This window comes from Apteryx rowi, unplaced genomic scaffold (assembly GCF_003343035.1).
Source record: "Apteryx rowi isolate R43461 unplaced genomic scaffold, aptRow1 scaffold_283, whole genome shotgun sequence".
NCBI classification, from domain to species: domain Eukaryota; kingdom Metazoa; phylum Chordata; class Aves; order Apterygiformes; family Apterygidae; genus Apteryx; species Apteryx rowi.
In genome coordinates this window covers 5,312-17,360 of record NW_020449230.1, presented here as the reverse complement: position 1 = coordinate 17,360, position 12,049 = coordinate 5,312, and the positions used below count along the sequence as shown (strand labels likewise).

At 61.0% G+C, this 12,049-nt stretch overlaps 2 protein-coding genes across 3 annotated transcripts; both read left to right on the top strand.

Moving 5' to 3' along the window:
* Positions 1-1,126: 1,126 nt before the first annotated feature.
* LOC112967603 (protein ANTAGONIST OF LIKE HETEROCHROMATIN PROTEIN 1-like) lies at positions 1,127-3,070 on the top strand. Its single transcript, XM_026068943.1, has one exon. The coding sequence runs from the start codon at positions 1,690-1,692 to the stop codon at positions 2,713-2,715; it is 1,026 nt and encodes a 341-aa protein (XP_025924728.1). The 5' UTR covers positions 1,127-1,689; the 3' UTR covers positions 2,716-3,070.
* A 3,207-nt stretch (positions 3,071-6,277) lies between these two features.
* DOHH (deoxyhypusine hydroxylase) lies at positions 6,278-11,042 on the top strand. 2 transcript variants are annotated; one of them, XM_026068988.1, is made up of 6 exons: positions 6,278-6,380; positions 7,068-7,443; positions 8,011-8,087; positions 8,456-8,693; positions 9,856-10,199; positions 10,847-11,042. In XM_026068988.1, the coding sequence occupies exons 2-5, from the start codon at positions 7,170-7,172 to the stop codon at positions 10,170-10,172; spliced, it is 906 nt and encodes a 301-aa protein (XP_025924773.1). In that variant the 5' UTR covers positions 6,278-6,380; positions 7,068-7,169; the 3' UTR covers positions 10,173-10,199; positions 10,847-11,042. The 2 variants fall into 2 exon arrangements, with proteins under 2 accessions (XP_025924773.1, XP_025924772.1); XM_026068987.1 differs by having other exon boundaries at positions 9,856-11,042.
* Positions 11,043-12,049: the final 1,007 nt, after the last annotated feature.

Below are 12,049 nucleotides of genomic sequence, written 5' to 3'. Positions count from 1 at the left end.
GGAGGGACACGGGGGTACGGGGACGTGAAGGACACGAAGGATATAGGGACATGGGGGGACACGGAGTACACGGGGGGCGTGGGGCAAAGCCAAGGGTATGGAGGGATGGGGGATACGAGGGGGCACGAAGGCGGGGGGCACGGGGGACATGAAATACGTAAGATCTGGGGTGATGCAGGGGGACACAAAGGACACGGGTGCAGCGGACAAGGGACACAAAGGACAGGGGAACGCAGGGGCATGAGGGAATGAAGGATGTGAAAGACGTGGGGACCCAGGGAGGCACAAAGAACAGGGGGGATGTGGGGCAACGCAAAGGACGTGGGGGACAGGGGACACAAAGGATGGGGCATAGGGGATGGGGGACATGAAGGACATTAAAAATGTGAGGACACGGGGGGATATGAAGGAAAGGGTACAGGAGACATGATTGAAAGGAAACATGGGGACATGGGGGGACATGGGTTCTGGGGTCACAAAGGACATGAAAGTTACAGGGACACGGGGGGCACAAAAGATGGGGGACATAGGGGTATGGGGGACATGAAGGACATGAAAGATATGGGGACACGGGGAGACACAAAAGATGTGGGAGGATGTGGGGCAACACAAAGGACATGGGAGACAGGGGACATGGGGGACGTGAAGGACACAAAAGATGCAGGGACACAGACACAAAGGATGGGGGGACACAAAGGACATAAGGATCACAAGGGACAAGGGACATGAGGGACACAGGAACATGATGGATGGGGGGATGTGAAGGACATGGGTGGCCTGAAAATGGGGTGACATAGTGGACATGAAGGGTGGGGGACATGAAGGATGGCAGGACACAAAGGACAATGGATACAAAGGATGGGGGGACATGGGCACATGAAGGACATGGGGGACATGAAGGACAGAGGGAAACAAAGGACAGGGCCATGGGGTTCATGGGCGGCAGACCCAAAGGATGGGGGACAGGAAGAATGAGGGACAGGAAAGACATAGGAGACATGGATGGAGGAACAGGAAGGACCTGGGGCATGAAGGAGAGGAGATGCAAAGGACACGGGGACACGAAGGACCTGGATGGCAGCGGGGGGGAAATGTGGCAGCAGGGAGGGGATGTCTGGGAGGAAACGCTGTGAGCTCACTTTCCCTGGCAGCCATGAAGGCAAAACAAGCCTCCTTTCAGTTCAAAGATGTTTTTTTAGAATTTCGAAACAGATAGAAAGACCGTTCCCCTTGGAACGCCCGGAATGCAGGATGCTAATTCCCGCTTCCAAATAACTACCAAGCCTGCATTTCACTTTCCTGCAAGAAAGTGAATAATACTTGTTTAAAAATAAAGAAGCAGCATGCTGACTGCCCCCAAAAGGACATTTTTTTTCCAGAAGGTTTCTCATATGCGAAATTTGGACTTTTTGTCCAGATTCACCTAGGGAAAAAATGATGCAGATTTTCCCTGTAGGGAAGGGATTGAATATTTGGGTAGCGCTCGGAGATTCTGCAAATGCAATTTGATGGAGGTGCAGTGAATCATGAAGAGCAGGGTGGGGGCCTGGGCGCAACGCCATCTCATGCCTGCGTTGTCTCCCCGTGACGTTGCAGCTCCTGATCGCTCGCCGGAGGAGAACCAGCTGTTATTTCTACCCCCGCGCATGGCCCAGCATCAGGAACGCAGACTGGTGGGAACGGGTGGTCATGAAGGAATTCCGGCCCCAGGACTGGCTGGAGAAGTTTCGGATGTCCAAGGAGACCTTTTTCTACGTGTGTAACCAGCTGCGGCCAGGGCTGGCTCACCACGGTGCTCACTTCCACTCCACGCTGCCCCTGGAGAAGAGAGTCGCCGTGGCCCTGTGGCACTTGGCCACCAACGTGGAGTATCAGACTATCAGCCCGCTCTTCGGCGTGGGGCCCGCCACGGTGCAGACGTGCGTCAGGGAGGTGAGTTACGCCGTGGTCTTGCTGCTGAAGCCGCTCTACCTCCGGCTGCCCAACGAGAAGGAGCTGGAGAACATGGTGCGCATCTTCCGTGCCCGCTGGGGCTTCCCGCACTGCATCGGTGCCTTGGACAGCCTTCACATCCCCATCAACCCACCTCTGCGTCTCAGCGCCGACTACTGCAACGGCCAGGGCTGGCACTCCATCCTGACGCAGGCCACCGTGGACGGGCTGGGCCAGTTCTGGGACGTCTCCACTGCCTTCCCCGGCAGCATGGAGAACAGCGCCGTACTGGAGAGCTCCAGCTTGTGGGTGCTGGCCAAGGAGGGCCGGCTGTGCCCAAACCCTCCCAAACATTTCATGGGGAAGGCGCAGAAATACGTCCTGCTGGGCGATGCCACCTACCCCTTGCAAGACTGGATACTCAAGCCTTACCAGGAGGATGAGAAGCTCACTCAGCGACAGCTGCAGTTCAACTACCGCCTCAAGCGGGCGCACAGCGTGATCGAGAACGCCTTCCTCCGCCTCAAGGCTCGCTGGCAGATCCTCCTGAAGTGCGACGACTGCAGCCTGGAGCTGCTGCCCACCCTCGTCCTCGCCTGTTGCATCCTGCACAACGTGTGTGAAGCTCACGACAACCCCTTCAACGAGGAGTGGCTGGAGGGCACCGAGCCAACCGAGCTGCCCAAGCCGTGCCAGCCCGCGCCTGCCTCCATGGAGGATGGTCGGGCCGAGCAAGTGCGCGAGCTGATGTGCCAGTATTTTGAGTCCTGCGGGGAGGGCTGATAGGGAGGAAGAAGCAGCCACGCACATCCTTGCTCGCGGACTTCCCATGAACTCCAGTAAATGTGACAGTAGCCCAGTGATACCGGGCTGTTCAACAAGGATTGCATCCTCTCGCCTTCTGCAAAATGCTGCCAGCAGAGCGAGGAARGCTGTCGGATGGGCTGGATGGACCAGCCTTTGCCGGCTCAGTYGCTTGCCGGAAGGAGGCCAGCTGCATCATGCTAATACTGTTTTTGCCATGGTGATTTCAGGCAGTGGAATGTTCTTCATGCCCTTGTTCTCTTCCAGGATTTGAATGATCTTGTGATGTGTTCTGTGCTGTATAAATAAAASGGGGATTTAGGTTTGGCTAGAAGGAGGGCTGTCTGGTTTTCCCTTTCTCTRCAGGATAAATGTGGGTCTGCAGAGTGCAGGGTGAGTGGAAGGAGTTGGCCAGCCGTTATGGAAGCTGTCACTGCTGGGTGACCGGGGCCTGAAGGAAGGAGCAGCCAGAGCCCAGATCTGCGTGAGGTGCCCTGAATGCCGGCACTTCTGCCACGGTGTGTGTCCAAACTGGGACGCACTTAGATGCTGAGGCGAGGGGCCAAGAACTAACAGCTATTAGCCATGTTATAGTAATGTCAACCAGCCACACTGAGCTCCGGAGCTCGCTGTAGTGACATATTAAGAAAGTCTTTGTCCCAAGGGTGCTATGCTCAGRCCTGAAATCAGAAGGCAAAACTCCTTTGGGGGTATGAAACTTATGTAAATACACCTGGGAGGGGAAGGGAAGAAAGAGGCAGAGAAAAGCAGTAAGTTGCCTGGGGCTGGCACCGGCRTCAGAAATGAAATCACCTCTGCAAACTGCTGCTCTGGCATCTGGTCAGCTAGTTTGTGCTCTCTCTCGGCTTGGGTGGGCTGAGCTGTCTCCAGCCTCAGATCCAAGCCTCATCCCCTTCCTCACCCTGTCTCTGATGGGGTTACTGCCGTGATGGTCTGCGGTTTGGCCCAGAACGTCCCTCCCCATCTGCACCCTCCACGCAGCTGAGGCCTGGGCAGTGCCAGCGCCTCCGAGCTCTGTTAGGCGCTGGCGGCATTTCAGCGACGTAAGGAGAGACAGCAGCAAGGTGCGAGACAGAAGCAGGACCCGAGGCTGCTCCTGGAGGAGTAGGACTCTCCGAAGCAGCCTCGCGAGCCTCTGCAGAGATCCCACCGGTAGTGAAACACGAGCGTCTGCTCACGCCTCTGCAAGGAAGGGCAGGGCAGACACATCGCCGGCCAGATCCCAGCCTGGCTGTAGCCCACAGCACTGGYGTGATTAGAAACGCGCGGCTCTGCCTGATATCGTCTGAGAAATCAAGCTGCTGTGGTTCCCTTCTCTGCTGTCCTCCCACCAGAGGCGAGAGCCCCATGGCACACCGCCTCGGCCGTGCCAGGGCAGAGCACAAAGGCACCTTCATCAGCACTTTATGGGAAGGCGGTAGGCGGGTGAACGGCACAGACACGTCTCGCCGTGCCACCCGTCCTACCGAGACGGTATCCTGTGCCTGAGGGGCTCGGCGGGCAGCTGGGGCTGTAACAACACCGGCTGCCCCAGTTTGAGGTGCGTGGCAGAGCTCACGGCGCAGATGGTGATGCTCCGGACCACCAGCAGTAGATCGGTTGTCACCTCCCCATCTCGGCCAGAATGAACCACGTTGGCTTGAACCCCAAATCTTCAGCCTCTCGGCAAAAGGCATCGGAGCAGCGGTGTGGGCTGCTCAGCTGCAGCAGGTACAGCCAGACCTGGATGGGGCCTGTTTGCAACCTGCCCCCTCCTCACACCTGTGCTGGCATTTGATGGCCTGTTTATCATGGAAATCTAGTGGTTCCCTCTATTTTGCATCAAAAAGGTGACTGTGCGTAGGCAGGAGGATCTGCTGATGCCAGCAAGGAAAGCTGGTATCAGCAGGAAAGGTATTACGCTGGAGTCCATGGCAAAGGGCGACTTGGGAACTCCATGCAGCTTGTTTCAGCCCAAAGGCACCCCCTTGCATCTTTGGGCAAGAAAACTGGTTTTTTTTTTTTTTTTATGTGCTTCTAGGATCAGCCATTGATTTTTAAACACAAGAATGATTTTTCTTCTCTCCAAGAGCTGCAGTTTGAAAGGACACAGACACCTGCACGCTACGGTGAACTAGCCATCATCTGGCTTTGTCGCCGCATTGCAAAAGGGGGAGTCCTGCTTTTCTTTGCACAAAAAGGCATTTCTCAGCTCAGTGCAAACACCAGCAGGGCTCACTGGGTTTGCCTTCCCGAAGCTTCCGGCTTCCTTTCCTGGCCCAGAGCAGGGGAGAAAGGGCTCTCTGTGGCTGAGCACGAGGATCACAACACCCCTAGCCTCATTCCTGTTGTGTGCTGATACAAATCGCAAAGTCAAGGAGACAGCGATGGAAAATCAGGATCACCGAGAGCGGAGTGGGTGGGAAGGAGCAACCTGGAACACGTTCAGCTCACGTTAGCAGCGGATGATGGCGCGCGTTACTGTGGCCGGATGGGTAAATACCCATGTGTGCCCTTCGTGCCAAGCTCCTGCTTCGATAGGAGTGTTTGCGCACAGCGGCGACAACGCTGAGGTTACAGCAGTGTGTTTCCACACTGGCTGGGGTGCCACGAGGGGTGCCGTACCCCGGGCTGAGTCTCGGAGGCAGGTCGCACACGTGGTGCTGGATTTGAAAATATGAAGGCAGCCACATGGTGCTACTACTGCTGGGAGACGCCGGGCTTTTCGCAAGCACCGTGGAGTCAAAAATCATACAGAAAACAAAAATGCCGGTGTTTGAGCTTGGAGCACCAACCAGAGGGGGAAAGAGAGTTATTTCTGCTCCTGTGCTTGGGGCGATGGGGCAGCCTTGGAGCTGCTGGAGGAGCCTGGGGGGCGATGGGGCAGCGATGGAGCAGCCTGGGGAGCGATGGGGCAGCCTTGGGGGGCGATGGGGCAGCCTTGGGGGGCAATGGGGCAGCACTGGGGGGCGATGGGGCAGCCCAGGGAGCGATGGGGCAGCATTGGGGGGCGATGGGGCAACACTGGGGGGCAATGGGGCAGCMTTGGGGGGTGATGGGGCAACACTGGGGGGCAATGGGGCAGCCTTGGGGGGCAATGGGGCAGCCCAAGGAGTGATGGGGCAGCCTTGGGGGGCAATGGGGCAGCATTGGGGGGCAATGGGGCAGCCCAGGGAGTGATGGGGCAGCATTGGGGGGCGATGGGGCAACACTGGGGGGCAATGGGGCAGCATTGGGGGGTGATGGGGCAACACTGGGGGGCAATGGGGCAGCCTTGGGGGGCAATGGGGCAGCATTGGGGGGCAATGAGGCAGCCTTGAGGGGATGATGGGGCAGCCCCGGGGAAGGCGCAGCCCCGCAGCCCCCCCCCGGGCCCTGCGCCTTCGCCCCCTCCTCAGCGCCGCCGCAGGCCTCCGGGCCTGGCCCCCGCCGCCACTGCGCATGCGCCACCCCCCACCCCCGCTCCTGTGCTGCAACGCGGGGGGGGGGGGCTGCCCGCCGCGGGCCGCTCCCACTCGGCGGGGGGAGGCGGATGCGGCCGCCCACGTGGGCGCACGGTGGCTGCGGCCCCCCCCGCCCGGAAGCTGCGATGGTAGGAGCCGGCCGGCGTGGTCACGTGGGAGCGGCTGCGATGGCGGCGCGCGGTGAGTGCGGGGCGGAACCGGGGATCCGGTCTGGTCCCGTCCGGCCTGGCCCGCTCCGTTTCCCTCCCCGTCCTGTCCCGTCTCAGGCATCCGGCCCAGCCCCGCCCCGGGGGGGTCCGGTCCTTGTCTTCTCGGGGGATCCGGTTCTGTCGGGTTCGGTCTCCGGGCTTCCCGGCTTCCTCTGTCCCGCCCGGTCCGGTCCCGTCCGGTCCCCGGGGATGAGTCTCGGTCCGCTCTGGCCCGGCCCGGCCGCGGGATCCGCCTGGAAGGAGTCGGGTTCGGTTCAGTCCGTCCCGGCAGGGGGAGGTGTTGGGCTCCCGGGGGGCCCGGTTGAGCTGGGCCTGGGTCGGTCTGGTCCCGGTCCGGTCCTGCCCCTCGGGGCCTGGTTGAATCCGGTCTGGCTCTACTCAGTCCCTTCCCGTAGGTCCGATCCTGTCCGGTGCTGGAGGTGCGGTTCTGTCCAGTTGACCCACACCGGGTTGGGGTTCGCCTTCTCCCCGCTTGGCCCCAGCCTGGGAGCTGCCGCCAGCATCAGGCCCAGCGGGGATCGAACAGGACCTCGTTTATTGCCCCCCCGCGGGTTGGGGGACCCTGCTGGGTGCTGGAGATACCCCCATGCCTGGGGACTGTCCCTGGCTGCGCCCTGGCTCCTCCGTGGGCACCTCTGACCCTCTTCCCCTTGCGCAGGTGGCCTCAGAGCATGACTGGAGCAGAGTCCCGCTGGAAGAGAGTCCTGCCGGAAGCTTGCGTGCGACCCGGAGCCTGCTGCTTCCTGCTGCTGCCGGGACCATGGTGACGGAGAATGAGGTGGAGGCCATCGGCCAGACGCTGGTGGATGCAGCGCAGCCACTTCCAGCTCGCTTCCGGGCCCTCTTCACCCTGCGCAACCTGGGCGGCCACGCGGCCGTAGACTGGATCAGCCGAGCCTTCGGGGACAGCTCGGCCCTGCTGAAGCACGAGCTGGCCTACTGCCTGGGCCAGATGCGGGATGAAGCGGCCATCCCCGTGCTGGTCCGAGTGCTGGAGGACACCCGCCAGGAGCCCATGGTCAGGCACGAGGCGGGTATGATGGCTCGGGGTTCGCGTGCTTTCGGGCTGCCCCTGTGGCTGTGGGTGCAGGGGAAGAGTCTGGCCTGTGAGTGGAGCTGTGGGTACTCCCCAAGTACTGAGCAGCTTGTGATGGCCCTGTGAGGCCCTATCCAACCTGCCTTTGCTACATGCTGACCATCTCTGCTGGCATCCAGCAGTAGGGATGTCACCCTGTCACCGAGCTGCACCTGAGAGGGTGCTGGGAGGTACCACGGAGCCTCTGTTGAAATACAGGTTGTTTCCTTTTGAGCGTCACGGCTCGGAAAACCCTAAAGTACATAACCACCTCATCCCATCCTCTAGCCAGACTGGTTGACCAAGCCTTCCCTCTTCTGCTGGCCAAGGTGCCTCCTACCATGCTTGTTTGCATGGCTGTGCCATTTAAGATGTGTCTGAGTCAGGCCCATGTCCCTGCTTCAAAGCAGGGTGAGGCCTGACCGGAGGTTGCGGCAGGGTCCTCTTCACCCAGCGTCTGAAAGTGAGGATGGGCACCTCACTTCCTTAGGTATCTTAGTGATGTCCTGACATGTCCTTCCTTAAGGTGAAGCCTTGGGTGCTATTGGGAATCCCGATGTGCTGGATGTCCTGAAACGCTATTCGGAAGATCCCGTGGTTGAGGTGAGGCTCTCTGGGGGCTTGTTTCCCATGGGGCTCAGTGCTGCTGGTGTTGAAGGGTGATGAAACAGGTCTCTCTTGGGTGGCCTTTGGCCAAGGAACTTGGACTATGCTGGGGGCAGTCAGCGCTGAGCAGCATCGCGAGCTGTGTCTTGCTGTGTGCCAGCGTCCAGCATCACATCCTTCAGTTGGGAGTGTCCCGGATCAGCAGCGCGTGGTTGCTGTCAGAGCCAAGTGACGAAGAGGTGAAGCCGAGTGCTTGGCGGGATGTCTGATCTGTGCAGCCTGGCTGCGGTAGGGAAGCCCTGGGCACGTGCCCGGAGCACTTCACGGTCTGTCTTGCAGCCAGGCTCCCGTCTCTGTCCCTGCAGGTGGCAGAAACGTGTCAGCTGGCGGTGAAGAGGTTGGAGTGGCTTCAGGAGAACAAGGAGGAGCCAGGCGCCAGCCCCTACCTGTCGGTGGATCCCGCTCCCCCTGCTGAGGAGACAGACATTGCCAAACTCCACGAAACCCTCCTGGATGAGTCGCGCACTCTGTTTGACCGCTACAGGGCCATGTTTGCCCTGCGAAACCTGGGGGGCCAGGAGGCAGTGCTGGCACTAGCTGACGGTAAGGACCAGCCTGGGGCTGCCTGCTCTCTCCTTGCTATCAGTCACTACAAGTTAAACCAGGGTTGGCTCTTCCCAAATCCAGGGCTGCCAGAGCTGCAGGGCTCTGGGTAAGTTCCTCACGTTGCTGTTTCTAGAGCTGTTGTTCCACTGCTTGCTTGCCATGGCAAAAGAGCAGCATCATAAAAGGCTCGGTGCTCTCTGGGAGCCCTTTTTTGGGAAGTTGAAAGATCTCGGGTGTCTTCCATCCTTCCTGGTGTTTCACAGCACCTTTTCCCTCCTCCAGTCCTCCTTTTTCTATGGGTCCCGGTGGGAGAAGCTATGGCCTGTAATGTTGGTGTTAGATTTGCCGGTCTGACCTGGCATTTTCTGGTGGGGCCTGTGTAACTGGGTGCTGGAGACCTGGAAATGCAGAGGTCAGCCATCCTCATCCTTGGGTTTGGAATTAGTTCTGAGGATGGGAATGAACGTCTCCTGAGTGGGAGCACAGCCTAGAACCCCTTTGTTCCTTCCACCGGCCCAAGGGAGGTGGATGAGGCTCTCCAGCCATCCGGGGCAGGCCGAGGGTGTGTCTGTGCCGTGAAATGAGGTGTGCAGTGATCTGTGAGCTTGTGCTGTGGCATCTTGATCCCGCAGGGGTTCCTCTGCAGCACATGAGGGCTTGGGGCTATGGCTGCGCTGCCAGTCTGCTCCAGGCACCTTAAGACACGGCCCACGGGCAGCGCAGACACCTTGGGGTGAGCGAAGGTGCCCGCTGGGCAGATGGGTACGGCACCGTGCCTTGCCGTAGTCACGAGGGGGCATCTCTCGCCTGCGCTGAGCCGTGGGGCACTGCTGCGGGCACGTGCAGCCACTCTAGATGATCGGGGCTGCTGGACCTTGCGGGGTGAGGGTGTCCGGCTGGGGCTGCGGCCATGGTTTGTGAGGGAGCAACGTGGGACAGGCGCCCTGGGGGACAGCACTCCCTCTAAGCGCTTCAGGCCTGTCCCCAAGTCCCTAATGGGTCAGGCGTGGTGACCACCTGCTCTTCACCGCTAGGCCAACCTGCCGCTCAGCAGCCAACCCCCTGCCAGCTGCTGCCCCTCTTGGGTGGGGAGGGTCTGGTCAAGCATCCCGGCACGCTTTGGGGTCAGTGGTGGCTCACTCTCGCCTCCTCCCCGCAGGCCTGCGGTGCGGCAGCGCCCTCTTCCGCCACGAGATCGGCTACGTGCTGGGCCAGATGCAGCACGAGGCCTGCGTCCCCCAGCTGACGGCCGCGCTGCGGAGCCGCGCCGAGAGCCCCATGGTGCGCCACGAGTGTGCCGAGGCCCTGGGCTCCATCGCCCGGGCGTCCTGCCTGGAGACCCTGCGGGCTTTTGCCCACGACGAGGAGCGCGTGGTGCGGGAGAGCTGCGAGGTGGCGTTGGACATGTACGAGTACGAGAACGGCTCCCAGTTCCAGTACGCGGACGGGCTCTGCAAGCTGCAGGCCTCCGCCTGAGCCCTCAGTTGGGGAGCGCTGGCCAGGGTGAGCTGCCTGCTACCCCCGGGCCTGCTCTCCCTGCCCTACGTGGCCACCTCCATCGACACACGGGGCCTCCAAGACCGGATCTGTGCCCTGCCCCAGCGTAGATGAAGGAGGAACCGGCTTTTGCTCTCTGGCAACATTACAGCCTGTTTCTTTGTCCAAATCCGGGCTGAGCTGCTACTTGCCCCCCGTTTCCTGGGCCTGCTCCCCTTCTCTTTGGCTGGCAGGATCAGCATCGCCTGCCTGCAGCCCGTCTTGGAGCTGGGGCTGGGTGGGCTCTTCTCTGCATGTCGGAGCCTATCGCAGCTGCGTGGGGCCTGGGGCTGCTCTGGGACTGCCCTGCCATGGTAGCTTGGTGTGAAAAGGCTCTGCTTACCTTGCTTTAGCTTTTCCGGAGGGGCCAGGGTTGGCTTCAGGCCGTCAGTCTCGTGGGTTGTAGCTACGCAATGTCTAGAAATTGCTCCTGGTGTTGGTGCAGAGCCGGATCCCTCCTTGCCATCCCGGCTGCAGGGATGGTGGAGGAGCTGGGGTGGGTTTGGCCTCTCCTGTCGGGGCAGGCTTCTGCGCTTGCAGCAGCCTTTGCCCTAGGTTGGAGGTTGTTTCATGGCAAAGTCTGGAAGATTTGGCTACGGGTTTTCTTTCTGCAGGGAACCGCTGTGCGATTAGGGCTTACAGGGTGAGGCAGAGCCTGCCCGGACTTCCCCTGTGTTTAACCAGACCTGGCAGGGCTGAGGCTGGTGTCTGCTGCCGTCACCCAGCACCCAGATGCCCTGGGCTGCCCCGGCGTGGACGTGCGCGGGGCTGGGAGGAAATAAAGCGCTGGCCTTGTGCGCTGCCACGTGAGTCGAGCTGTGATTTCGCCCTGCCCAGCTGGGTGCGTACCCAGCGCTGCAGGCTTGGGACCGGGCTGGCAGTCCCTGCGGCTGCTGCCACGGGGAAGAGCACGGAGTGGGGAGGACCCCGACGGTGCAGGGGCAGAGACCTTCTCCCCACAGCTCCCTGGCTCCGGCCAGCCCACGGGGCAGACGTTGCCCAAGCGGTGGCTCGTGGCTCAATGCCCTGGGAGCCCCCGACGGTGCTGCCACGCGGCAGCGCCTGCACGGGGCACCTGCAGCCGATGCTGCCCGTGCCCCGGTGCCCTGTGCTCCCGGGGGGGCGGCTGCGCTGAGCGGGGAGCAGCTGCCTGCTGCTTGCTTACAGGTGCTTTTCCCTTGGCCAAAGTCACTTTATGAGTCACTCTCACAGCCTCAATCCTCTTAGTCCTTAAAGCTGCTGCTTCCCCGGCAAGGTGGCCGGCTCGGCGTCCCCAGGGCTCTGGCGCCTGGGTGGAGGGGAGAGCCGCAGCCCAGGTCCCAGTCTGGCCCAGTGCAGGACCCCATGGAAGGGGGTTTTACTGGAGACACGATGATTTTAGTCGCCTGTTCCTCCCTACAAGAACCCAGACACGTGTCCAGGTGCTGTGGCCGGGGCTGCTGGTGCGTGACGTGGAGGAGAAGGGCCAGGGGCTGTCGGTCCTCGGTTCTGTCTCTGTCCCCCGTGGGCCATGGGGATGGGGCCGGGCCGTGGGAGGTGCCGTTTCCCTGTTGCCGCGTTATCAGTGGAAGGCTGCTGCCGGCTCTGCGCTGGGGCCTTATCGGAGCACAGGCCTTCGGGCGCGCTGTGAACGCGTTCGCTGGTGTTTACCAGCTTGTTTGTCCCCGGTTATCGCGCCAGGCTGCTCTAACCCTTGCTCCGGCTGTTCTCCAGTGCTTCCACGTGCCCACGTTTCCAGCTGAGATTCATTCAGGCCGGGCTGAGCGTTCCCAGATCCCTCTGCTGGGAGGTTCGCCTCTGCTTCCCCCCAACTGCGG

Coding starts and splice junctions, on each gene's coding strand:
- LOC112967603 (XM_026068943.1), top strand. CDS start 1,690: ATGAAGGAATTCCGGCCCCAGGACTGGCTGGAGAAGTTTCGGATGTCC.
- DOHH (XM_026068988.1), top strand. CDS start 7,170: ATGGTGACGGAGAATGAGGTGGAGGCCATCGGCCAGACGCTGGTGGAT. Junction 7,444..8,010: donor CATGGTCAGGCACGAGGCGG/GTATGATGGCTC, acceptor TCCTTCCTTAAG/GTGAAGCCTTGGGTGCTATT. Junction 8,694..9,855: donor AGTGCTGGCACTAGCTGACG/GTAAGGACCAGC, acceptor TCCTCCCCGCAG/GCCTGCGGTGCGGCAGCGCC.